The 27,667-nt window shown below is 36.3% G+C and overlaps 1 protein-coding gene across 5 annotated transcripts in view; it reads left to right on the forward strand.

Annotated features, from left to right (window-relative positions):
- Window positions 1-17,461: 17,461 nt before the first annotated feature.
- LOC126973693 (proton channel OtopLc-like) overlaps window positions 17,462-27,667 on the forward strand; it is a 51,491-nt gene continuing 41,285 nt past the window's right edge. Inside the window, exon 1 of one of the 5 annotated variants that reach the window (XM_050821016.1) lies at window positions 17,462-17,592. Coding sequence is in view for 1 of the 5 variants with exons in the window: in XM_050821015.1 (XP_050676972.1) it covers window positions 22,122-22,139 (18 nt within the window). In the remaining 4 variants the exon portion in view is untranslated. Of the gene's footprint in view, window positions 17,593-17,621; window positions 17,964-21,514; window positions 21,616-22,058; window positions 22,154-27,667 lie in introns of those variants that run through there. The other 4 variants (XM_050821017.1, XM_050821020.1, XM_050821018.1 and 1 more) reach the window with 4 other exon arrangements.

A 27,667-nucleotide genomic window follows, 5' to 3' on the forward strand; every position in this document is an offset into this window, starting at 1 on the left:
CTAATAATATACTAAGTACAAAAGCCATAGCTTTTAAACACTATAAACTACAATAACATTACAAACTAAGTTGATGGCAAGCAACTTAGTTTGTCTGGACAGCAAAACGGTGACAAAAACATCCTGTCATCTCAATATATATAAATTACGTGATACGTTGTTTGTCCGCAATGGACTCCTAAACTAATGAACGGATTTTAATGGGGATTACTTCATGGAGTGAAGTTTGGTCCAACTTGAGAGATAGGATATTTTTTATTTCTATTTGGGACGCATAATTATTTTTATTTTCAATATTTGTTTTGTATGGACATATTCTCTATTAGAGAATTTAGTGACGCACGCGTTTCGCTGTGAAACAATTTCATTATAACAACAGGGACCATTTTTTACGAAATAATTCTTGATGTTTTGAAATATTATTGGCAAATTCCTATAAAACAGTATTAGTTTCTTAATATATTTTAAACAGAACAACGTCTGTCTGGGTAGCTAGTTTACTATAAACTTTTGAAATAAATTTTTGCATTTCTATGTTCGAATACATTCGAAGCACCCTTCCACCCGCTTTGCAAATTTTTCAAAATAAATAATATATTTAAAAAAAGTGAGTACCTAAATAAAGTTTTTGTGAAATACTATTTTTCGCACTTATACTTCTTTTAGATTACAACGATTTAACATAATAAGTAAAGTGAATTTTTAGTTTCTGATATACCAGATTTATATAGATTCCTTGTCGGTAGGTACCACAGGGCACAGCGCTGCCTTTTTCTACCGTCAAGCTGTAATCACTTTTCTCGTCTCGTCGCTTATTCTCATAGAAAAATTTTATTAATCAAATACCAAAATCCAGACACGTAGAATCTGTACTCACAACTGCAACTGTTTTAAGCAATTCACAGTTATTAATTACACATAAATAGTTGCTTTAAAAAAAACCAGTGCTGTATCATGTGCGTAAGCTAATATTTTTTCCATTACCTTGTTTGAGGTTGCATAGGTCTTTTTCATCCCTACTAATATTATAAATGTGAATGTAAGTTTGTTTGTAACGTCCTTATTCGGAGCTACTGCACCGATTTAAATGAAATTTCGTACAGCATTAGATTAGAGCTTGGGAAAGGACATAGGCTCCATTTTATCCCGGAAAAATCCATGGTTCCTGTGGGATTTGTGAAAAACTGATCTTCACGTCAGTGAGTTATGACTATACTGATAGTAGGTTTAGTTTCCCATTGCAATCTTCCTCGAAATAAAATTCATATAATATTTTGGGAACGGGAACAAAAACGGGAACCGGAACTGGAATCGGACTTGAGATAGTCTTCAATTCCAAGTTTGCTTATTATTTTTAAAAAAACTCTTTATCTACGCGTACGAAGTCGCGGGCATCAACATTATAAACAGGATTGGGCCAAAAATGCTCCCCTGGGGAACGCCATATTAAATGGTGGATTCAGAATTTGTATGAGGGCCAATTTTAGCATACTGGTATCAACGACTTTGATACGTCTGAAACAGAGATAATTGATTGCCTCTTATATCCAACGACTCAAACTTAGGTAACAAAACAGAAATCAGAACTATGTCGAACACTTTGTCAAAGTTCAGGAAGAGTGCTACATATTTCTGTTTCTCGTCAAGTTTCCTGACTATGTGATCCCGTAAGTCGTGTATAACGTCACTGGCGGAGCAATTCTCCCTTAAGCTAGATTCATAGATAGAAGATTATATGACCCTTAGTACTTAGTAACCCTAAAGTTATTCTTTCTAATGTAGAAACCCTAATGTTTCTTGTAATGGGCAGTGCGTGTAACTAATTAATCAAATAATAAATCCGAAAACGTAGAATAATCTGTACTCACAACCACTGCTTTAAAAAATTCCTTTACTCAGAATTCTTCGTAAGGATTACCTACTCATAGAAGTTGTAAGTCATATTAAAAGACTAGAGAACCGGTGACGCGTATTGATCTTTGCAGCTAGGCTGAAATATTGGGCTTTCATAGGTAGACTTCATAGAGTCCCGTGAGTAACTTTTATCCAAAAGTATACGTCTATAGATAGATACTGATAAAAATAAAGTTTAAGGTAGAAATTGTAGGTCTAGTTGTATGCTAGTTATAGTGATCACCACTACCAATGTTTTCTTCGAACACTGGAGGAATCACAAATTGTAAGCGTTTTTTAAAGTCATTTTCACCTAGTTATATCGTGGAAGTAATTTTGTGTAAAAGTTTGAGTGATCGTGAGAAACATCTGCTTGACAAGCGCACTGTGGACAAAACTTTGACTTTGAAAGGAACGGAGGGTTTGTATCTTCCCATTCGGAAAACGACTTGGTGAATTTTGATTTAAAAGCAATAGTGTTTCAACTATCATCATTGTTAACCATATTATTATATTATGTTAGAACTGATTTTGGCGGGAGCATTTAGATTCTGTAGAGAAGATTTAGCGAGTAATTTTTTATTAAATATTTCTGTGATCATCCAATATGGTGGTTAAGTGCAAAATGTCCGTTAACAGCTTTAAACACCGGCATTTTAATACTAAAATGCCGGTATACACCGATTAAGGTTTCATATCACAGAAAGCACTGCAAAAATAATCAAAAGAGGCTTATGATTTCGAACTGTTACCATCGAGCATTTAATACAATTTTAAATGTAATGCTTTTTCAAAAAAAAATTATAATGTACCACCTTATACACATTTTTTTTTATTAATAACTAATTAAACTAAAGTAAACTATTAATAGACTTCCTTATAATAAATAATACACAGAATTTTGGTTGGATATAATATACTTACTTATAGTCGATTTTTTAATCCAGTGATATGGATGGATAGATAAATAGATAGATAAATAAAACTGTAAACAGCACAGGACATAAAGTTTTATTATAACATGTACAATATTTTACTAAAGCTCTTGGTTATAACAGCAGTGATGATGACAAACTATTTATGTGAAGGATATTGTAACATCCGCTGATTGCAGTGTCTATTTCCGATTACTGAAACAATTTGCATTTAGTCTGAAATAAATAAACAGTATTCAGTAGAATGTTTTAGTACTTATCCTGAAAGATTTGTAATTGATTTAAATTCCGCTGTTCTGCTAATTATCTGAATGTATAAAGAAAAAAACAAACAGCAACGACATAGACTCATACAAAAATAGTTTATCAAACGTCATGAACGGCTTAAACTAAACCTTACAATAACTATGGGTTTTTTTTAAATTAAGTCCAGTAAAAGACGGACGAACGGACGTACAGCGGAATCTTAGTATTTTACTTCGGGTATGAATGCTCATTTGTTCTCACTTCCTCCTATTGTAAGCCATCAGACGCCGTGGTGACAGAATGGCTCTTCTCTGGTCTTTATGCTGGGTAAGAATATGAATTAAGATTTCCTAAGTTTTAATACCAAAAATAATTTTAATAATCAACATAAAATCGTTATACCAATCCTGTTTTTATTAAATAAATCATTTTAAGCATTTAATTTAATTACAATTTCAATTTGATTTCAGATACTACAAGTCCCTTGGATAATGCTGTGCGGAACTTTAACCATACCCAAAAAAAATATAGTCTGTACGAGTACTGAAAAAATACAGGAATAATCGATTTTTTCGGTAAAAAGTTTTAGCCACTGCCTCGCCTAAGATTACTATATTAGGTCCTTATGTATAAAATTGGCGTTTTGTCGTACTGGCCACTTTTATCTCAAATATTTTCTCCTATAAACAATGACGTTGTATTCATTGCATGATGATGTTGTATCGTTTGACAAATTTAAAGCTAATAGCACTATTGATTTTTCTTAAAAGGTCCAAATTTACAAGTGAATAGTTTATAGTTTTAATAATATAAAAAGAGAAAGATAAGAAATAAAATATTTCCCCTCAATCATTGCTTTTTAAAATCTAACTGATGAGTTCCGAAACATAATATTTAGCCTCTACGAGAGAACAATTTTGGATTATCTTTTGGCGTGTCAACAAGCCCTGAAGATGCCTCGTATAGCTAAACACTAATTTTGTGGAATTTGCTGGAAAAAAGCTAAATTTATCTTTTTTTTTTTTAAATTTTCCACTTTCCGCAATATTACGCCTAATCCTATTAATTTCCTTGCATTTTTCTTTAATTCCCTCATGGTCTTAATCTTGATCTACAGAAACATTTTTCTTAATGGCCTCATGTTATTTATTTTTGGCATTTTATGTCGGAAATTACTTCGTTTCTAGACTTAAGTTATTCGCCCGATACTGTTTTATTTATTTTAAGCTATTTTAACACCAATTGTACGTGTACTCAGACTGTGCAGAGTTAGACTATCAATTCAAATGCATCTGCATTAAAATGTTTAGTGTGTTCTGTGCGCTGCACGTCATTACAGACAAGACCGGGTTCGTTAGGATTGCAAGTAATAAGAGCACACGTGGACATATCCCTCTCAGATTTTCGTGAATGCATAACGTACCGTCGTCCAATTTCGCGAAGTAAATTGTTCATAACGGAAGTTCATATCCGGACGTCGGGCCGCTCTACGCTTCGGGCGAGATTAGGCGGTAATTACCATTTCCCGTGACACAGGATGCAGACGGCGTTCGAGGAGCGATTCCTCCTCAGCCGCGGCAGCGGGGGCGGAAGCGTTTTGCATCAAGCCGTACATAGAAGAATTACGCCACAATTTCAATTCACATTGAAGAAATTATTAACAATTTCTATATTTCTCGGTTTCTCAAATTCACTACCTTGTTCGCTGGCTATTTTTTTATGCAGTAGCGCTCATGATTCTTGATCGAACAACCCGAAAATTCTTAGTGACAGCAATTGCACTCGTCATCTTCACATAAAAGATGTTGTGTTGACATTGTATATTGGTTTAAAATTAGCTTGTAATTACTAGGCTTAAAATTAAAGTGACTTAAGATACTAAGTCTCATTAGTTTTAAGTCTAGTAAGTTCTCGCAAATTTCAAACCTAAATACAATTATGCATAGTACTGCAGCCTAGCGAACTCAATAAAAAAGCGATTCACTCGATTGTATGAAACCTGCACTCATTTATAGATTGACAGATGACGGCTATAATCTTGTAAAAAACGAAGATAGCCGAAATCCACTACGTTTTCAGCAACTGTTCGCTTTCAAACTTACCTGGATACTTCGTCGCAATAATGTTAATGCTATTTTCAACTTATGTCAAATGACTGCACGTTTCATACTAAACTAAATTTAAATTTTTACTTAGGCAATTCCGCCTTATTACGTAGCATATATATATATATCCTTTTTGCAATACTGCTTCACGACAGGAAAAGGTAGTTCCTATCTAGCCGGTGTAAAGACAAAAAATGTGTGTGTACTTATGCATGCACGCAAGAAGTTATACTTCTTTGGCCTAACAAAGCAAAAATCCTTAAAATTATTTATTCCTCGTGCTATTCTAAGTTTGTAGAAAGATCACCATTGTAAAAATCTTGCAACGATGGGTTTGACAATTAATTATTAGATAACAAGTACGGCTGTACGAACTTGAACCCTTTGCCTATCCTAATAATGGACGAAGAAACCAAATAAAAAAAGGAAAATTTTAGGAAGCAACTTCACACTGTTACTTTTGTGTTACAGTGATGCGCATGCATCTTAAAATTACACTCTCATAATTTTTCCATAACGCGCCTAAAGTAGTATAACTTCAACAAAATCGTCGTCTGTTTATTTATTAGGCCTTTAGAAGGAAACTGATTATATGAGTACTTTCGTCTCGCAGCCAGTACTGAAGCGCCTCGCTGCTTCTATGATTGAATAAGTGAAGTCGAGCTTCCCTAATGAAACATATTGAACGTGTATCGAATCACTTACTCGGTGTACGCTTCTGCGCTCGCTTTTTGGGGCACGTCAACAAAACGAGCTCCTGTAGGTGAACCATGCAAATATTATTATAGCAGAGTTTCACTTTAAGAGAGACAGTAAATTGAATTAACTCCGAACAGTGACGTCAGGCTCGTGTAAAAATAATTCAACATAGCATTACAGAAAATAATATCGCGCAACATTGGCGCAGTCCTTTGTGCTCGGGAAATATTTACTTAAAGCTGCGCTTTGAATACAACAAAAAGGGGAACGTAATTAATTCATTAATGTCATCATAATTCTATTTGTGGCGCTTAAGGGCGGTTATATTTTAGTTGAAAGATTCAAAAAGTGTACGCGTTCTGATAAGATTATAATAGCTATTCTTTTATGTGTTTTTTTATCTGTTGTATTGGCCGTTTTGATTATATTCATATAAGAAAGACGGCACGTTCCTGTGTCTTAAGAAGTCTCCTTACCTCACCAGTGGGAGGCTCCTTTGCAGAGATTGCTGGCTTCTTTTCTGCCATGTAGCAGTAATGTGGAAGCATTATTGTGTGTTTGTAGCTAGTGAAATTACTGGGCAAACGAGACTAAACATCTTATGTGTCAAGGAGACGAGAGCAATTGTAGTGCCGCTCAGAATTTTTAGATTATTCAAGAATCCTGAGCGGCACTGCATTGTAATGGGTAGGGCATATAAATTACCATCAGCTGAACGTCTTGATCCTCTCGTCTTTTTTGTCATAAAAAAAATCTCTTATGTGTGGAAAAAGACCGGTGGTCTTTAGTGTATGACGAAAATTGTCGCCTAATTCCTAGGCAGCACCCAAAGAGTCTCTGTTGGGACCGAAGAGATCTTCGGCAACTTATATTCTTTTTTTTTAACAAGTATATCGAAAAGTTTAAATAATCTTAAAATGCATAAATAATAAAGAATAATTTCGATTTTATTTATTGAGTGCTTCTAAATTAAGTAAAACTTAAAGTAAGTAAGTGCTTAGAGTAAGTTATAAATAAAAAATTAAGATTATTAATCAATTAAATAACAATTGATATATTTTAAAGTGATAACCCTCACTTCTGGGATTAATTATATTATGAGTTTTGCTGTGGTCACCCAAAGGCATAGTTCGAAATTGAACTCCCAATTAATTTTATAAATTTAATTGTTAAAGTATTTAATCTAGCGTAAATATTTGTTCAATTTAAGTAAAATATATTATTAAAAGTCAGTGTATATATAAACAAGTGTTTTTGTGTGTTACTTTAAATAACTTTAGTTTATTGTGCGTCTCCCGTGATCCGTCAGCTGTTATAAAAATGATGACCCGAGGAATCAAATCCCGCCAAACTAAGGAACAGCTCCAACTAACCCTCGTGGAGCTAAGAAAGTACAAGGGACAATACGAACAGCTGCTTAAGGAAAGGCACGACGAAAATGAAATTGAGGTTATAAACATTATAAATAAAATTTAAAATTTAAAATCAGATTTATGTCAATTGCACATTGAAAACTCAAAGTTATTAGAAGAAAACAAAAACCTGCGTGCAAGGAAACCTTAGATCTGGTGGTTAAATTAAAATCCCAGCTATATGAAGCTGAGGAACTTATAAACTCTCTTAAAACATTAGATCAAAGTTCCAAGGCTTCTCAAACCCAGTGCCTATTTAATGAGTTGTTTGGAAGTGCCCCTGATTTAGTCTCAGCAGACCAAATACCCAATAATAAATCAACTAATGTTAGTGTGGACACTGTGGCTTTCAACCCAACTCATTTAAGTAAAACTAAATTTAAGAAGTATGTTAGATTATAAAAACTCATTAGGAAAAACATTTACACAGTAAACATAAACAAAATTTCATGTGCAAAATTTTTTAAACTATCGGGAAAGAAATCAGTTGAATTTACAGACTGAAGAACTCCGTATAGATTTGGAAAATATTAAAAGGGATTATAAGGAAAGTGTGAGCTCTCTTCAGTCTGAGCCATTAACCTTAAAAAAATCTGGTTCATGTGTGGTAAAACAGCATATGAGATTTCTCAAAAAGACATAGCAGAACACATAACGGCAATGGATTGAGTTTAGTACCTAAAACACACAGTGTTTTAATTCAATCACTAAAATGAATGGTATATGGTATCAATTGTAGATGAAGCCACAACCTGAGAGATAAACAAAGCATACAAGATTTATCAACTTTACGTTACTCGAATGGTTGGCTTAGTTGAAAAGAGCGCTCGCATGGAACGCGAAAGGGCGCGGGTTGGAGTCCCGCATCGTTCATAAGTTTTGTTTTCAAATTTTATTTGTGTAATTAAGTAACACTAATTAAGGTCTGATTCGAAACAACTTGCAGAAATGATACAACATGTGAAGTAACATAGAAATATTTCAAAAGCTACTGCACCTAGTTTTTCAGTTTCAAACTCGGAAAAAGTTCGGCTCCGGGGAAAGCGTCTGTCAATAATCCATTTAGGCAAACACACCCGTACTTATTGGAACATTAAAAGGAAATGTAATTTTTTACTTTCGTAACTGAATGTCTCTCCGATCTCGAGTAGGTCTTTATGTATATATCATTCTTTAAGACATAATGTGTTCAAATCAAATCAAATCTTTATTTGCAAGATAAGGTAATAATAACATGTTGTTGGCTTATAATTAACAGGTGCTCTTATCCTAACCCATAAGGCATGCAAACTAATATTGGAATACATAGTCAGTTCACGTTTTAAATTCTGTAACAATTATAATATACTGTACTATACTAAAAAAAAGATATACATCCAAAGCAAACTTAAATTAACATCAATCATACAATAGTTAATATTTCATAGGCTTATTCATTTTAATTTATAATATAATTTCATTAGCTACACAATGATATTGAGTTCAGTCGAAGTAAATTTTTATTATTTACTATTTTATCGTCAAGAAAATCTTTAAATGAGTAGTATGCTTTTTTTATTAAGTAAGATTTGAGTGACTTTTTAAAGTAGAATAGAAGTGTTATTAAGGTCCTCGGTATTGTTTAAACTTTGTGCGCTTTGGATCCGGATCATTGTTATTTATTCACTTGCCCTCTTTTTTTTTTTATGGAATACGAGGACAAACGAGCTTACGGGTCACCTGGTGTTAAGTGATCACCGCCGCCCACATTCTCTTGCAACACCAGAGGAATCACAAGAGCGTTGCCGGCCTTTAAGGAAGGTGTACGCGCTTTTTTTGAAGGTACCCATGTCGTATCGTCCCGGAAACACCGCACAAGGAAGCTCATTCCACAGCTTTGTAGTACGAGGGAGAAAGCTTCTTGAAAACCGCACTGTGGAGGATCGCCACACATCCAGATGGTGGGGATGATATCCTAACTTGTGGCGTGTCGTGCGAAGGTGAAATTCGTCGGCAGGAATCAGGTTAAACAGCTCTTCGGAACACTCCCCGTGATAAATGCGGTAGAAGACACACAATGAAGCGACGTTTCTACGCAACGCCAAGTGATTCACAGAGCACTGAGTCCCCGACAATTCGAGCTGCTCTACGTTGCACGTGGTCAAATGGATCGAGCAGATACTGGGGTGCAACAGACCAGACATGACAGCAATACTCCATATGTGGCCGGACCTGCTCTTTGTAGAGCGCTAGAATGTGGGCCGGCTTGAAGTATTGCCGTGCTCTATTGATGACGCCCAGCTTCTTCGAAGCCAATTTGGCTTTGCCCTCCAGATGGCCACGGAATTGGCAATCGCTCGAGAATTCGAGACCCAGTATTAGGCGCGGCTTTAAGAGAAGTGTTCTCGAAAAGCGGTGATACGACAAATGGGGTTTTTTTTGTGGTAAACGCGCAAACTTGAGTCTTCTGGGGGTTAAATTGGACAAAGTTCAATTTACCCCATTCCGCGACCTTCTCGAGAGAGGACTCGATAGAAGACACAAGTTTCTCCCGGCACTGGTCGACGATTTCCCGAGAGAGACCTGCAGGGCCCGTGTATACAGCATCACCAGTGCTGTCATCTGCATAGCAATGCATGTTGGAGGTGTCCAACATATCATTGATATGCAGAAGAAACAGCGTAGGAGATAGCACACAGCCTTGGGGCACTCCAGCATTCACGGGCTTCGGGTTCGAGCAATATCCGTCGACAATGACCTGTATGCTACGCCCAGTGAGGAAGCTGGAGGTCCACTTGCACAAGCTCTCGAGAAGCCCAAATGATGGAAGTTTTGAGAGGAGCGCCTTGTGCCATACACGATCAAAGGCCTTTGCTATATCCAGGCTAACTGCCAGGCCTTCCCCCTTGCTTTCAATAGCCGCCGCCCATCTATGTGTTAGGTATACCAGAAGATCACCTGCCGACCGTCCATGGCGAAAGCCGTACTGTCGGTCGTTGATCAACTGGTGACCCTCTAGGTATACTAAAAGCTGGCGGCTAATTATGCTCTCCATGATTTTGGAGAGCAGGGAGGTGATAGCAATAGGCCTGTAGTTCGCCGGATCCAAACTGTCTCCTTTTTTTTTGGATCGGACGGACAAGAGCTGACTTCCATGAGTCAGGGACTACGCCTTTGGAATAAGAGTGCCGGAATAAACGCGTTCGCACTGGCGTCAACTCAGGGGCACACGTTCTAAGCACGATTGGAGAAATGCCATCCGGCCCGCTCGACTTCCTGACGTCCAACGAAAACAGAGCTCGCCTATCAGTTTTCTGTCTGAACTGTACTTCAGGCATAGAGCTCTGACACCGCGGGATGGTCGGCGGTGTTTTTCCGTTGTCGTCAAGAGTCGAGTTGGAGGCGAAAAGAGCGCACAGGAGCTCGGCTTTCTCATTTGCCGTATGTGCCAGGGTGTCATGGACGGCTGGTTGAAGTTACCAAGAGCAGCTTTCGACAACGACTAGAACTTGAGTGTTCCGGTCGGGTAACTGGAAAGCTGCTCGCCGATTTTGACGACGTGCTTAGACTTCGCACGGGCGATTTGCCGCTTAAAAAATCTGGAGGCACGGTTATATTTCCTCTTAAGAACTTTGCAGTTCCGATCCTTTGTGCCCAGCGCCGCAACCCAAGTTCGCCTGTTTTTTGCAGTCAGATGCTGCTTTAACTGACGCATCGAACCAGGGCTATGATCTGCCACCGATCGGTACTACAGAGCTTGGTATAAAAATATCCATGCCCTGTAGTATCACATCGGCTACTGCAATGGCGCAGGCACAAGGATCATCCGAAGGGAAACAAACCTTGCCCCAAGGGTAGGATGCAAAAAAGGAACGCATCCTATCCCAATCTGCTGACTTGTAGTGCCAAACGCGGCGGGTCGCTGGTGGTCTGCGATGTTGGCGTCGGATAGGCACTACACTCCTGACCAGGCAATGGTCGGACGTTCCGAGAAGGGCGTCGATAAAGACCTGGTAACTATCGGGATGTGTAGTCAGCAGAAGATCTAATAAGGACGGCACGTGGCTATCCACATCCGGGAGCCGCGTTGGCGACTCAACCAATTGGGACAGACCATACGCCAATGCAATATTATGCACAGATTGCCCTGCGTAGTCTGTGGTACGTGATCCAAGCCATTCGGCACTGTGCCCGTTGAAATCACCCAAGACTACGATTTTAGCGGAGGGGATCTGTGCAAGCACGTCGTCAATTCCCGCCTGAACGCAGCCCATGAAATGATCGGTTTCTGCGTTATCACTATGGGACCTGTAGACACACGCATAGATACGGACGCGGTCGTCTAAATCTACGCGGAGCCAGAGAGTAGACAGGTCCCTACCCTCAAAATTGCCGAGACGGCGACAACAGATATCCTCCCTAACGTACACATATACCCCGGCATGAGGCAAAAAGTTGTGCTAAATTTTGTACCCGGGGTACGTTAAATATGACGTATCGCTAGGTCGAGATATCTGCGTCTCCGTAAGGAAACACAAGGCCGGCTGCGCCGTCTCAAGGTGTTGGTGAACGGCGTTTAAATTGGAGTGAATTCCCCTGATATTGCAAAAGTCCACGTTGAGCGTGGAGCGGGGTGCCGTGGTGTTACTGCCTCGTTTGTCCTCGGTCATGCGCAGTTCTGTGCCCACCCCAGTATACGAAGGGCAGGCCGAGCGAGAGTGCTCGGGGAGGGATTCTCCGGCTCTGCTAGAGCCGGTACCCTCCTGGGGTAATATCTTTTTACGGACCGCTCTCATATTTTGTTGGGGGGGGGGGGGAAGGGATGGCGTCCGGTCCTCGACACTAACCTATGCAAAACATAGCGGCACTAGGCCGCTACTTCACGCCGGTATTCTGTGCGAGTGTGGTAATTAACCCGGACGAGTCTGGCCCGATTGTGCTGACGTCATAAGACGGCAGCGTGACTCTCCCACTTCTAAACAGCCCTTAGTCGCCTCTTACGACACCCATGGGCCTGGGACTCCCCTATTCTTTTTACGCCCCGGGGAAAGTACAGGGCCCTTCTTTCAAGAGTGCTTTAGCAAGGAAAAGGATGGTCACAATTTTATAAATTTAATGTCCACCACTGGACTGGCGGCTGTCAAAGTGCTTTAGTGCCTGTTTGATATTCGCCATTTTGGTGCTGTTGGCGATGTGGCGCGAGTCTGCGGTACTAAAACTAGTGATGACCTTAACCTCAGCTAAACAAACATCAATAAGAAAACTATTTGCAAAAAAAATGTGTATTTTTTTTCTGAAGAAATAACAAAGAAAACGAACGAAATTAAATTAAAATGCAAAAATACTTCAGAGTTTTGTACGATTCTCTCGCAGCCATTTGCATTATATATCAAAATTAGTTCTCTGGACGCTCGCAAGTGGCGCTTCAAATAGGCACAATAAATTTGCTTTCAAACATATGGAAAAGCCTGTCCAGTGGTATTTATACAGGTCAGAGGATATATATTATATCATTATGTTTTAGATTCAAGGATTCAAGTTTTATTTTTGTAACACCCAACCAGTGGGAGGCTCCTTTGCACAGAATGCCGGCTAGATTATGGGTACCACAACGCGCCTATTTCGGCGTCTGAAGGGTGCCCTTAGCTAGTAAAATTACTGGGCAATTGAGACTTAACATCTTATGTCTCAAGGTAGCGTAGTTGTAGTGCCGCTCAGAATTTTTGGGGTTTTTCAAGAATCCCGAGTGGCAATGCATTGTAATGGGCAGGGCGTATCAATTACTATTAGGTGAACGTTCTGCTCGTCTTCCCTTATTTTCATAAAAATAAAATTAAAAAATCACGGTATACGTTGACAGAGCGCACCACAGCTTTCAAAGTATAATTTATGATTACTGACTGTGAAAACCACTGTCGGTTGAGCAATGCAGCCGTAGTTGAGCGGACTTCTTGCGGAGTGGTCTGTGGACGAGGAAACTAACCTGATCAAGACGACACACAATCTTCCTTGAATTCTTTAAGACTCCTCTACTAAAATATATACAAACTAGCTGACCCGGCAAACGTTGTCTTGCCATATAAATTATTGTTAGGATTTGACGGTTTTTTCTCCGACGTATTTGACAAATATAACTACTATGAAAAAATAATTTAATTTTTTGGGTTAATATATAGTATATATATATCACACTAACAAAAAAATTGAATTTCTATTCGTAATAGAATTTTCTAAATTGGTTTAGTAGATCCAGAGATAAAGGCGGCAATGCTCTTGTGATTCGTCTGGTGTTGCAAGAGTACATTCTCTTTGGCGGCGTTAATCACTTTACACCAGGAGCCCAACGCTCTTTGGTCCTCGTTTTCCATACAAAAAAGTCATCCTCTAAAAAATTGTGACAATAATTTTAAATGAAAGAAAGTATTTTCTTTTTTCGTAAATTTTTCAGTGATTTTATATTATTCTGCAATTCGGGACGGAAGCAAATCCAACAAATTAAAAATCATGAAAATCAGTCCAACCGTTCTCCAGATAAGTGTTCGAACAACTATATTGTGTAATGTATGTTAATTTGTACTAAGAATTTTTATGATGATTTCACCAATAGGTATTATAAACGCTATAGCTTGTATACTCGTATATGGTCTGATGTATGTATATGATGATTGATAGTAATGCAAAAGTAAAAGGTAGTTACTGCAATATATTCCTATGTCCTCCTAAACTATATTAAATCATTTATTTCAGTCAGCATAAACATGCAGATTTTGCGATTTAAAAACGCCTGGGCAAGTCACGTTGGCCTTAGGAAAAAAAAAAAGGCATGCCCAAATGTATGCCTGCTTCTTTTAGGGTTTGACCCTGCGATTTGTTGATAGTCATTGAAAATACAAATTAATAGGAACTACAGGCGTTTAAAATTAATAACCCCACCGCCTGCCACCGGACCACACCACAAATCGCACTCGGTTGTTTATCTTCATCGTCATAACTATTCAAATATTTGTTCAAATAATATAGTATATACAGAGATTATCTACTTTACATATCTGTTATGAAAGTTTGATTCTGATATGTAAGCTATATTATTGTAAAGTTTCAATAAAATCCATTTAGTAGATTTCGTGTGAAAGAGCAACAAACATACATACAAACTTTCGTATTTATAATATTAGAGGATACTTCTTTCGAAAGCCAGAACGTAGAGCTGACATTTTTACAGGTCCATGCATCCAGACATCCATACATTCTTACAAACTTTCGTATTTATAATATTAGCAGATACGTTTTTGGAAAGCCAGAAGGAAGGGCTGAGATTTTCACAGGTCCATACATCCAGACATGCATAAATTCTTACAAGCTTTCGTATTTATAATATAAGTAGATACTTCTTTACAAATCCAGAAGGTAGGGCTGAGATTTTCACTGGTCCATACATCCATACATTCATCCAACTTTCGTATTTATAATATGAGTAGACACTTCTTTACAAATCCAGAAGTTAGGGCTGAGATTTTCACTGGTCCATACATCCATACATTCATCCAACTTTCGTATTTATAATATGAGTAGATACTTCTTTACAAATCCAGAAGTTAGGGCTGAGATTTTCACTGGTCCATACATCCATACATTCATCCAACTTTCGTATTTATAATATGAGTAGATACTTCTTTACAAATCCAGAAGGTAGGGCTGAGATTTTCACTGGTCCATACATCCATACATTCATCCAACTTTCGTATTTATAATATTAGTAGATACTTCTTTACAAATCCAGAAGTTAGGGCTGAGATTTTCACTGGTCCATACATCCGTACATTCATCCAACTTTCGTATTTATAATATTAGTAGATACTTCTTTACAAATCCAGAAGTTAGGGCTGAGATTTTCACTGGTCCATACATCCGTACATTCATCCAACTTTCGTATTTATAATATTAGTAGATACTTCTTTACAAATCCAGAAGTTAGGGCTGAGATTTTCACTGGTCCATACATCCGTACATTCATCCAACTTTCGTATTTATAATATGAGTAGATACTTCTTTGGAAAGCCAGAAGGTAGGGCTGAGATTTTCACAGGGTTGTAAGATTAAGTTTAGTATGTATCGATGTGCCTATATATTATGTCTGATCTAAATGACCTGCTGTTCTCACTTTATGCCTCAGGTAGAAATGATGTCCGTCACACACAATTGATTTAATATGCTGGGCTATATATTTGTAATCTTTTACTTTATCACCGGAACCCGTCCTTTTTATGGGATTTTTAAATTTTATAATACTTACATGTGTAAGTAGATACCTTATATTGCCGGTAAAGCAACATTGCTTCACAAATTCATCCATTTCACAAATTCTACTAAATCAGGTGCATAAGTTGTTGTGTACTAAGCTATATAAGAAACTGTAGTACTTTATTTTTCCCACTCGTTAGTTTTCCAGGATGAAAGGTATCTAAGATCTTGACCGGCAATATAATTATCAAAATGACAAATTTTACTAAATTATGTGAATAAGTTATTGTTTTCCAAGCAATATAATTTACTTTACTAATTAGTTATCCCACGGGAACTCTTTACTTTTCTGGGATAAAAAGTATTTAAAATGTTGACCGGCAACATAAGGTATCAACATGCCAAATTTTATTAAATAATGTGCATAAGTTGTTGTGTACAGCTGTAACTGCATAAGTAAGTAGAGGTTTTTAACTGTCCCACGGGAACTCTTTAATTTTTCGGGACGAAAAGTATCAACATACCAAATTATATGCATATGTTGTTGTGTACTACGCTATATAAGTAAGTAGAGGTTTTCAAATTTCCGACGGCAACTCTTAAATTTTTCGGGGTGAAAAGTATCTAATATGTTGACCGGCAATATAAGGTATCAATATGCAAAATTTTATTAAATTATGTGAATACATTGTTGTGTACTACGCTATTTAAGTAAATAGAGGTTTTTAACTATCCCACGGGAACTCTTTAATTTTCCGGAATGAAAAGTATCCAAGATGTTGACTGGGGATGTAAAGTATCATCATGAAAAATTTCAATTAAATCGGTCCAATAGTTTCAGAGATCCGTACAAACAGACAAACAGACAGAGAAATAATAAATTCCAAAAAAATCGGGACTTGTTCTATTTCTCTTCTTACATCCCCCTGACTCGCTTTTGATTATTTTCTTTCTTTGTACAGAAATTTGATCTCTACAGATTTATTATAAGTATAGATTAAAAGAGGATACCATAGCCACTACGTACACTTCCTAAAATAGACGAAATCTAGGGAAGTGCTCAATACGTGAAAGAGAACGATATATTCAACGAAATGAGTTCGACAACACCAATTTTTTTAAACTGGAGTATTTATTTATTAATTAAACGAACTGCTTTTCTTATAAAGTTCCAGGCCTAATGGTGTCGTAAGAGGCGACTAAGGGCAAATGCCCTTAGCCTCGATCTGGTAAATACCAGTGGGAGGCTCCTTTGTACAGAATGCCGACTAGATTATGGGTACCACCAACGGCGCCTTTTTGTGCCGTGAAGCAGTAATGTGGAAGCATTATTGTGTTTCGGTCTGAAGGGCGCCGTAGCTAGTGAAATTACCGGGAAAATGAGACATAACATCTTATGTCTCAAGGTGACGAGCGCAATTGTAGTGTCACTCAGAAAAATTGGTTTTTTAAAAAATCCTGAGCAGTACTGCTTTGTAATGGACAGGGCATATCAATTATCATCCGCTGAACGTTCTGCTCGTCTCATCCCTTAATATCATAACAAAAAGACGTCCTCTGCTGGACAAAGTGCTCCCCCAAAAAACACCATGAAGATCGGTCCTGCGCTGTCTTCATGTAATGTACAGTATATTTTATTTACGGTAAATGAATTATGTTCATCAACCAAAATCTATTTTAAAATCAAGCGAGCGAATATATCCAAAGTCCTGTTATTGAAGGCTCTTTGAACCAGTTCGCCAACATTGCCAAAACATTGCGCTTTGTAAGCCGTTGTGTGTGCTGCAATACTGTCAACCATTTTTAAAAAGTATTAAAATCAAACCTTTTCGCGCGTAACATCGAGCCTTGTGTAAAGCAAACCCACGCCCTCTCGATGTCACGCCGCGCGTCACAAAACAGAAACACTAGGCTATTAACATATAAATTGAATTCAATTTAAAAACCATTCAGTATTTTTTATGTAACAAGCTGGTGTACAATCACTTGACACCGACAAACAAAACTGGAACGCGTGACTTGCATTTGAATAGATAATCTTTCTACTAACATTAAAACATCACTTAAATCCGCAATTATCTGGTTAGTATCAGCAGTTGTAGACTCCGCGAGAACACTTTATTGAGTGTTAACCCTGAAAATTTCAACAATTAACGTATGTAATATTAAGTTCAATTCCGTGACCGAGTCTAAATGATTCTTAGTCCAAACAATCGGTTACTCCAAGCGAAATCATTATAAATTCTTTGTATTTGTATTATTTATATTTAAACAAAAAAAGGAAGACTGGTTTTGATAGTCGTGCAATATAATTTGAAGACAAAATTAGCAAGTGTTGGAATCATGCTGTGAACGAGAACACTAGGAAATTTTAGTCTTAGTGGTGAAACATATTTGTTAGTGTTAAGTTATAGTGTCTTTCTTGTTGCTTATAAAGAGATGAAATAATAAAGGTAAGAAATTTAGTGTTCAATTGATATTTATGTGATTGTTTGGTTAATGTTTTAATTAAAGAGTAAGCCAAATTATTTTATTTCATAATGTAACTAAATGAGAAAACCTTAACCCATAATTTCCTTTATCACATTATGTTAATATATTTTCATTTCTGAACCATAAACAGTCAAGGAGAATTAGATTACGAAAAAACTGAAAATATCTTATATATCCTTCCTACATGTATAACAAACACACACATACACATAAACACACACACACACATAAACTTACACACACACACACACACACATGATGTTACTTTAATTTTATTTCAGTTTCTTTTAAATTTAGTATTGATAAATTTGTAGTTTTTTAATTAAATTATTATTTTACAGTTGTATATAGTGTCTTCAAAATTGTAATAGTGATGCCAATGATGACTACCAAGATAATAGTTTACTGTTAATCACACCTTTATTTGATCCCACGATACAATCTCCGACTAGTGTAGCGATTCAATGGCAATCATAATTTAGTCATACTTATATATAAACTTGTCAAATATTTAAACTTAATGTAATTTAATGACAATGCATTTGTAAAAAGATCGATTTAAATAAATTATTCTTATTCTTATTATTCAATATTTTATATCTATTTTTAGACAGTTAATTATACCCTCAGAATAAATATAAAATGCAGATTATACTTCTTTGATTGTTTGCGTGCGACGTTTGCGTACAAGTTATGAAATCGAGACTCAGTAACTTGATCGAAAACTCAGTAACGTTTTCACGGTGTTTTCGTTATTGTTAAAGAAATATTACAATGTAATAACAATGAAATATTGATGAGATAATACACAGGAACGCACTCAAGGATAAATAACTACATATTATATGAAATGTTAAGTTTTCCGCCCAAACTACTTTACATTTATATGATGAATCCATTGGTTAAGAATGAATATATCGGCTGGTCGCAAGATAAGGGTGTAATGTTAAATAAATGCCTGCAATAACTTGTAAAAAAGCCATAACATAACAAGGTTATTTATGCAGTTGGTGTCTCTAGAAAATTGTACCGAAATTGCAAAATAGTTTGGTTTTCCCTTAATTTAAACACTAAACACTAACCCCCTTATTCATAATGGTCCGCTAAACTAACTTTAGATAGCCGCTAAGGAGTGTTTTTTTATCATTCTGACTTAGGTCAATAGAAGAAGACAGAGTGAGAATTAGCAATGCTTTAAGTTAGCAGACTATTATGAATAAGGGGGCAAAGCTTGTATGTCTGCTAGTAGTACCTTAGACTTTTGATCATCGGTCAGTCAGTCATTGAGTGACAACATTAAGAAACTTTGAGAAGTTACTATTCTTAAAATACTGGTTAAAATAGAATTAAATTTTAAATATATCGGATTCATACAATGCCTATACATACTTGGTTACTGAAAACTCAGGATTCTAGTTTTATCCACAACGAAGTTATAGGGGGTCGAAAATGACCTAACACTGCTTCGAGAAAATTGTGGTAAGGCCGTGCCGCTTGTTTTTGACAGACTTGGCGAGGGTATTCCCGTGCCCCTAGATAAACCGGTGTGTGTTTACAACCACACAATATTAAAAATCAATGGGACGTTGAAAATACGAAGAACAATTCTTATTTGTGAAGTCGAGCCTAATTTAAATAAACGAGCGAGCTTTTTTTTGAAAATAAGGGATGAGACGAGCAGGACGTTCAGCTGATGGTAATTGACACGCTCTATCCATTACAATGCAGTGCCGCTCAGGATTCTTAAAAAACCCAAAAATTCTGAGCGTCACCTTAATAAGATGTTAAGTGTCATTTGCCCAATAGTTTCACTAGTTACGATGCCCTTCAGACTGAAACACAGTAATATGAACACTTTACTTGATGGCAGAAATAGGCGCCGTTGTGGTACCCATAATCTAGCCGGCTTCCTGTGCAAAGGAGCCTGGTAGCTTGTCTGCTCTGTGTCTTTCAATACCTTTAAAATAAAGGTGCTCAGCACGCGTCATGAAGTTTTTACTTGAGCAAATTTAGTCTGTACCAAATTTTAAGGACGATGCGAGATTCAAACCCGCTTCTCTCGGGATACGCCCCAGTGCTCTAACCAACTAAGCCAACAATCCGAATGATCCTTTGAAAAAATCTTTTCTCCACAAACTTAAATTTTCAAACAGAATAAATGAACTGCAGGTTTGGGATCCTCCACTGTGAGATATCACTAAATTTTTGACAAAACAGATTAATTAATATTATTAAAATCATAATGAAAGCTAGCTATTGCAAACAGAAGCAATGTCTAGCTGACATCATCAACAGCTGGCTTGAGATGACAATGTAGTTCTTAACTTGCATCCTGATTTATACGACTAGATAGACTATGACAGCTGTGAAAACGTCGAAAGAGTTGACCGCCACTTTGAGCAATGCACGCATACTATCACAAAGTGTATGGAGAGTAGAGGTAAGAAGAATCATCTCTTAAGGGAGAAATGTTGAAAAGTGTTCAGCTTATGCTGTAAATAACAGTTCAAAAAATATCCACAATGGCGCTGATGCAGGCACAAGGTATGGTGTGAAGTATGGTGAATGTAGCAATTGTAAACGAATTGAAGTATACTGAGTTAAAAAAAATTATAATATTGTCGTAGTTTGTGAAAATTTCAAAACTTACGCTGTACATAATAATGTAGTAAATATAACCTCAAAGAATTATTATAGGGAAACGTGCACCTATAGTAATTAATATTATTTTATATTTGGCGGTTTTTTTAACATCTACCCTGATGCGACTGTAGCGCCACCCTAATAACGGCTGGATCACTTGGCGTTGCGTAGAGACGTTGCTTCATTGTGTGTCTTCTACCTGCATTTATCACGGGGAGTGTTCCGAAGAGCTGTTTAACCTGATTCCTGCCGCCGAATTTCACCTTCGCACGACACGCCACAAGTTAGGATATCATCCCCACCATCTGGATGTGTGGCGGTCCTCCACAGTGCGGTTTTCAAGAAGCTTTCTCCCTCGTACTACAAAGCTGTGGAATGAGCTTCCTTGTGCGGTGTTTCCGGGACGATACGACATGGGTACCTTCAAAAAAAGCACATACACCTTCCTTAAAGGCCGGCAACGCTCTTGTGGTTCCTCTGGTGTTGCAAGAGAATGTGGGCAGCGGTGATCACTTAACACCAGGTGACCCGTACGCTCGTTTGTCCTCCTATTCCATAAAAAAAAAAAACATTTTGACGGACACTTTTTCATATACACAGATGTTTCTCCTTACCCCGCGAGTGTAACACGTAGCTTTTCACGCACACTAAAGTATTAAAACTGGCCTGTTTCATCGGTTGTCTAACAGCAAGAGATTATTATTAGAAATTATTATCTAAGCTTGCATTAAAAACGAATAAAATGCATCCAATATTTTGCTGTTACGTCAAATAGTGTCAATTGGATTGGATCACGATCGTCGAGTCGTGTACATAACTAATTCGGTTGTTTTCAAATAAATTTATTCTCCACTTCACACCAGTAATTGGCGTTAAACTCCATTGTATACCTGCAAAACACATGATAAAAGGACATAGTAATATAAGTTCGACGCCGTTGTACTACCGCTGTGGAGACATCAGTCGCAGGTTAGATCCATCTATATAAAGAATAGTACATTGATACAAGAGCGGAAAGTCATTGACGAACAATAAACAGTAAATAATACCAGTGGGAGGTTCATTTGCACCGTAGATAGATTATGGGTACCACAACGGCGCTTTTTCTGCCGTGAACCAGTAATGTGGAAACATTATTGTGTTTGACAACAAATGAGACTTATCATCTTGTGTCTCAAAGTGATGAGCGCAGTTGTAGTGCCACTCAGAATTTATGGATTTTTCAATCATCTTGAACGGCACTGCATTGTAATGGGCAGAACGTATCAATTACCATCAGCTGAACGTCCTGATCGTCTCATCCCTTATTTCCATAAAAAAAAACTACTCACAACCACGCTCACAAATTGTCTGAAGCAAAACTCTGCCTACGCGTCTATTAGGCAGAGTTTTCGTTCAGTTGTGTTTCGACCACGCTTTGAATACAACGCCGTTCAATGATACAGTGTTTAGTGAAAGACTGACCAAACAACATTATGATCGAACTTGAAAAGGTATTGTATTTCAGGTAAGTACCCCTTTAAAATAACAATAAGTGTAATTTAATAATTTTGCTAAATAATTAGATTACAATTGCTTAAACAAAATACATCGCCGACGAAATGTGCGAAAGAGACGGACCTTAATAAATTAGATTCTTATGAGCGTATACAATAGACTTTGAACATTACTGCCACTAAATAAGGTGGTAATTGAAATGAATGTTTTAAGGTCTGTATGCGTTAATGAATACATATATACAAGGCCTCTAGGACATTTTTGACGACCTTTTATTAGATTGTAAATGTAGTTTTTTATAGTTCCTTCAATGGGGAATATAATATATATATATATATATATATATATATATATATATATATATATATATATAGAATATATATAGGGAATAGACAATTGCAAACGAGCTGTCATTAAGAAGCCGGAGATTGGGTTTTTAATGTCACTACCTTGCAGTAGCCTACACACTCAAGTATCGTGTAGTTTTTCAATACAGTCGTGGGAAATAGTAAACAACAAATCGAAGGAATATGTTTATTTCAACATACTTTCAGAAATGGGCACGTTTTTGCAAAATTGACTTTCTTTTACAAGAAAACTAGGCAACGGCATTGTACGCGTACAGCCTCTTCGATTTTGACAAATGTTGATGTAAAATGTAAAAATAACACACGAATTTGAGACTATGGATAAATTTTATTTTCCCGGCTAGTCTAGTTCTATTTTTAAATCTTGTTTATTTTATTATTAATGGAAGGTTCAGGTGAAATAAATTTTATTCAATTAGGATTAAACTGAACTTACTATATGTTCGTAAAACGTAGACTTCCTGAGTAGAACATACTGTACATAATGGCTGTAATATACATAGTTAACAAATTAGTTAGTATTTTAAATTATACATTTCTTAATTAAATTTAATATTTCATAAGAAATAATATACATTATCGTATATTGGATGCATCAACCTTTAGAGCTTGAACTCATTGTTTGTGTAAGGATGCTTCGTGAACATGATGGTCGTGATAACTGTCATAATTAGTAATCACCGCGAAGAACCACAAGCAGCGACCGTTAACGATTTGACGCATGGACCAGCCATCGTTCCCTTCGCATATATATTTATATATATATTATTCCTTGTGGTGTTGTCGTGGGCCGGGTCGTTCCATTAAGCAAGTGGGGAGACTGACTCAGTACACGACGCCACCGCAAGCAACGTCATTTTATGATGTTATACCTACAAAATTACAAAAATAATGCTGACAAAGTTTGCCAATAAAACTATTCTATATAATGCCTAATTACAGTCGCGACATGTTCATTTAGTTTAATCTAAAAACACAAATTACATTTAAAAACAAACGATGAACGATGCGGGACTAACACGCGAACTCTCGCGTTCCGTGCGAACACTCTTCCACTGAGCCAACCGTTCTAGTGACGTCACGTTAATAAAACTTTAATATGTCTTGTTGAACTCTCAGGTTGTGGCTTCATCTACAGGATCTACTTTACAGTTGATAACCTGCTCAACCCCAATTATTTCATATTAGGATATTGACTTGAGATGTCGCTCTTTCAAATCTCAATAATTTGTTACCTATTTTTTGTAAGTGATAACCCTCACTTCTGGGATTAATTACACAAATTAAAATTTAAAAAAAATGATAAATTATTAATCTAAAAAGTTTGCATACTTATTTATTAAAAGTATTAATTCGAAAGTGAGTCGCTCAGTATAAGTAAAAGTTGTAAGGATTGCAATTTTAAAGCACGGACTAATAAAAAAATAAGGACTCCGTGTCACCTTACATAACAGTGTAGCACAAACAAGCCGATTAACGTGTAAATACATAGCTCCACGTACACACTTACACTACTACAGGCCGATAGGCGGCCATTATGAGAATTGTCATCGTCTGTGACAGATCAGGTTGCGTCTCAATATAATATTTTAAAAATTCCGTTGTGCGTTGTGAGAAAGTGTAAAAATTATACTTTATAAGTATTTGTGGCCATATATGATTATTTAAGGGAGAAAAAATGATGTAACTAGTATGCCCCGTAACCGCACAAACACTAGCATAACGGTGCTTCACTTGCTAATATCACTGCGCGGAGTCCTTCTTTTTTTACTCGTCCCTGTTTTAAAGTAATATATAATTAATCATATCAACAAATCTTATTAATATTTTGAAGAGTGTATTGTGATGTAAAAGCTAAGCCACCACGCAAAAACATGTCAATACAACTCCGTGTCTCATACATAGGTAACAAAGAAAATAATATTTATAAAGCACCCATTTTTCATGCAGTTTTTACATCCAAGATTTATAAAAATAGTCTCATAGCAATAACACATGAAGGATTTGAGTTTCTTGCAACTATTTGTAAGTCTTTATCTCCAAGACTACAAAGGCTTTTAAGGTTTTTACATTGCTTTATAGCACTTAATTTAAATGTTGTACTTTTAATTCTATTTAAATTCTTAATAATGATTATAGAGGATTAAGAGGTATGGAAATAGATGCTCCTGGTCCACCTAATTATAATTCTTCATAATATTAAGATTGTACGATCTTAAGAATGTAAGATAGACAATATTATGTTATGTTTTTAAAGTGGTAACCCTCACTTCTAGGATTAATACACAAATAAAAATTGAAAAACAAAATTTTATGAACGAGGCGGTACTCGAACGGTTAGCTCAGTTGGTTAGAGCACCGGCACGGAACGCCGGAGGTCGTGGGTTCGAATCCCGCATCGTTCATAAATTTTAGTTTTTCAAATTTTAGTTAGGTATTAATCCTAGAAGTGAGGGTTATCACTTTAAAAACATAACATATTGTTTAGTTTTATAAGACCGACATCTCAAGTCAATTTCCTAATATGCAAATATTGGGGTTGAGCAGGTTATCAACTGTAAAGTAGATCCTGTAGATGAAGCCACAACCTGAGAGTTGAACAAAGCAAACAAAATTTTATAACGAGGCGGTACTCGAACGGTTAGCTCAGTTGGTTAGAGCACCGGCACGGAACGCCGGAGGTCGTGGGTTCGAATCCCGCACCGTTGATAAAATTTTGTTTTTCAAATTTTATTTGTGAAATTAAAATGGTATCTGAGCTGAATTAGGCCCTAATTAATATACAGTCCCCCAAAAATATTACAATATAAAATAGCTCATTAAAGATCCACCCCTCAGACAAAAACATTTATGAGGATTGCCACTAACATTATTATTTTTTATGTCCTTCTAAATATACCAATCATCAAAGCAAAATTATCAACCACTTAGTTTAAGCCTAATTTAATAGAGTTAATTTGACTTTGTAAAGTCTGTTCTAGTTCATTTATTCACAATCTATGTTATATATATAAAAGATAATGTATGTTTGTATGTTCCCTAATAACTTCTAAACTATTCGACCGATCTCAATGAAATCTTTTGTAATAGATTCGTTGAAGCTCAAGAAAGGTTTACATTTATAGTTTGTCGTGTCACGATCCCACCCAAACACTCACCCACGCATTTACCGAACAGATATTATTGACAGAACAACGTCTGTCGGGTCAGCTAGTTAAGTAATAAACTTAACGAAAATTTTGTATAATAACCTCGCAAATACGAGGTAATTTTGCCACTCATATCTTAAAAATCACAGCAAATTTTGTGAGTGCAACAGCATAGCATCAGGTGTGATACATTAACGCAAATATTTTATGAAAATACCGAGAGAGTTGTGTCTAGGGTTGTGCTCAATATCGATATCACACACAGACACTTATTTTTTTATTTTTTATTTATTTATTCAATGAACAAAATTATCTTTAATATATATAATAATAAAGACATACTCGCAAAACCTCTAAGGTTTATGTGCAAGCGGTAAGTTCGCATTACAATAATTGTTTTAATTACTTAAGACTTAATATAACATTACTATGTAGTAGTATTATTAAAAAATATACATCATAGGTATTCCTGGTTATTAGCTTCTAAATAGTATTTTTTTAGCTTTACTTTGAAATTTTTCTTTTGCAGATAAATATCTATTAGATCATTAGGTAATGTATTTAATATCCTAGGTAATACATAGTTACAGGTTCTTTTACCATATACATTGTTATATTTAGGTAGACAAAACTTATTTAGGTAGGATAGTTTCCTCATATTTTGTTTTCTTTCATATTTCTTAACATTACAATATGTATTATTATTTAGTATATTCTACAACTAAAATAGCGAATCTTATTTTAGAGTGTATCGACATGACATTACAATAGGAAAATAGTTCTTGGTGGTTATTAGTAAATTTATATTTAACATGGTTAGGCACAATGGTTTTAAGTAATCTTATTTGTAAGTTATGAATTTTTTCCAAATATGTTTTATACGTTCTGCCATAACAGCACAACCCGTATCCAATAACAGAGTCAGCCAGGGCAAGATATAATATAATAAGTCTCAAGATTTTGTAGTTAATTTTTTTAACATTGATAGTGCGACAAACAGTTTTTGGGATTGGAATGTATAATTTTTATAAACTCACTAGTATTTATTGATATTTTCGGAAGATTATAAATAATCAACATTCCAGGTGAGGCAGTATTCAATAGTAACTTATTTTATTTACTTACAAGTTGAAACTTTATATCATTTAAACCTCAAGATCTGTGAAAACGTGGAAAATTTAAGTTGGCCTCTATTTTGAGCAGTGCACGAACACATACACAAAGTGACATACAAATTGCGAGTGCAAGATGTGTCACGCACACTAAAGTTATACACATATACATATATAAACCTGGCCTGTTTTCATCGGTTGTCTAGCAGGAAGAGGCTCTATATTGTACACGCTACCTTTTTTTTCTATGGAATAGGAGGACAAATGAGCGTACGGGTCACCTGTTGTTAAGTGATCACCGCCGCCCGCAATCTCTTGCAACACCAGAGGAATCACAGGAGCGTTGCCCGGTGTACGCGCTTCTTTTGATATGTCGTATCGTCCCGGAAACACCGCACAAGGAAGTTCATTCCACAGCTTTGTAGTACGTGGAAGAAAGCTCCTTGAAAACCGCGCTGTGGAGGACCGCCACACATCCAGATGGTGGGGATGATATCCTAACTTGTTTAAATTATTTAACGTTAAAATTATGTAATTAAAAAGAAATAAGAACCAATTTATTTCAATGTAGTTACGTACCTTATCAGCTATCTTTTAGAAGAACTGCAAATAGTGACAAACAAATCGCGAGTGTAAGACGTAGCTTCCTATGCACACTAATGTAATAAACCTGCCTGTTTTCATCGATTGTCTAGCAGCAAGAGACTCTTTATTGTAGACGCTACGTTCAAATTATTTAACGTTAAAATTATGTTAGTTACAACGAATATTTCACTGTAGTTACGTAACTTTTACATATTATAAGTTATCTCTTAGAAGATCTGCAAATATTTTAAAACAAACCAAATATTTTTATTATTTCTCAGCTCGTAAACAAATAAAGCAATTCTATATT

This window comes from Leptidea sinapis, chromosome 30 (genome assembly GCF_905404315.1).
Source record: "Leptidea sinapis chromosome 30, ilLepSina1.1, whole genome shotgun sequence".
Classification (NCBI taxonomy): Eukaryota; Metazoa; Arthropoda; class Insecta; order Lepidoptera; family Pieridae; genus Leptidea; species Leptidea sinapis.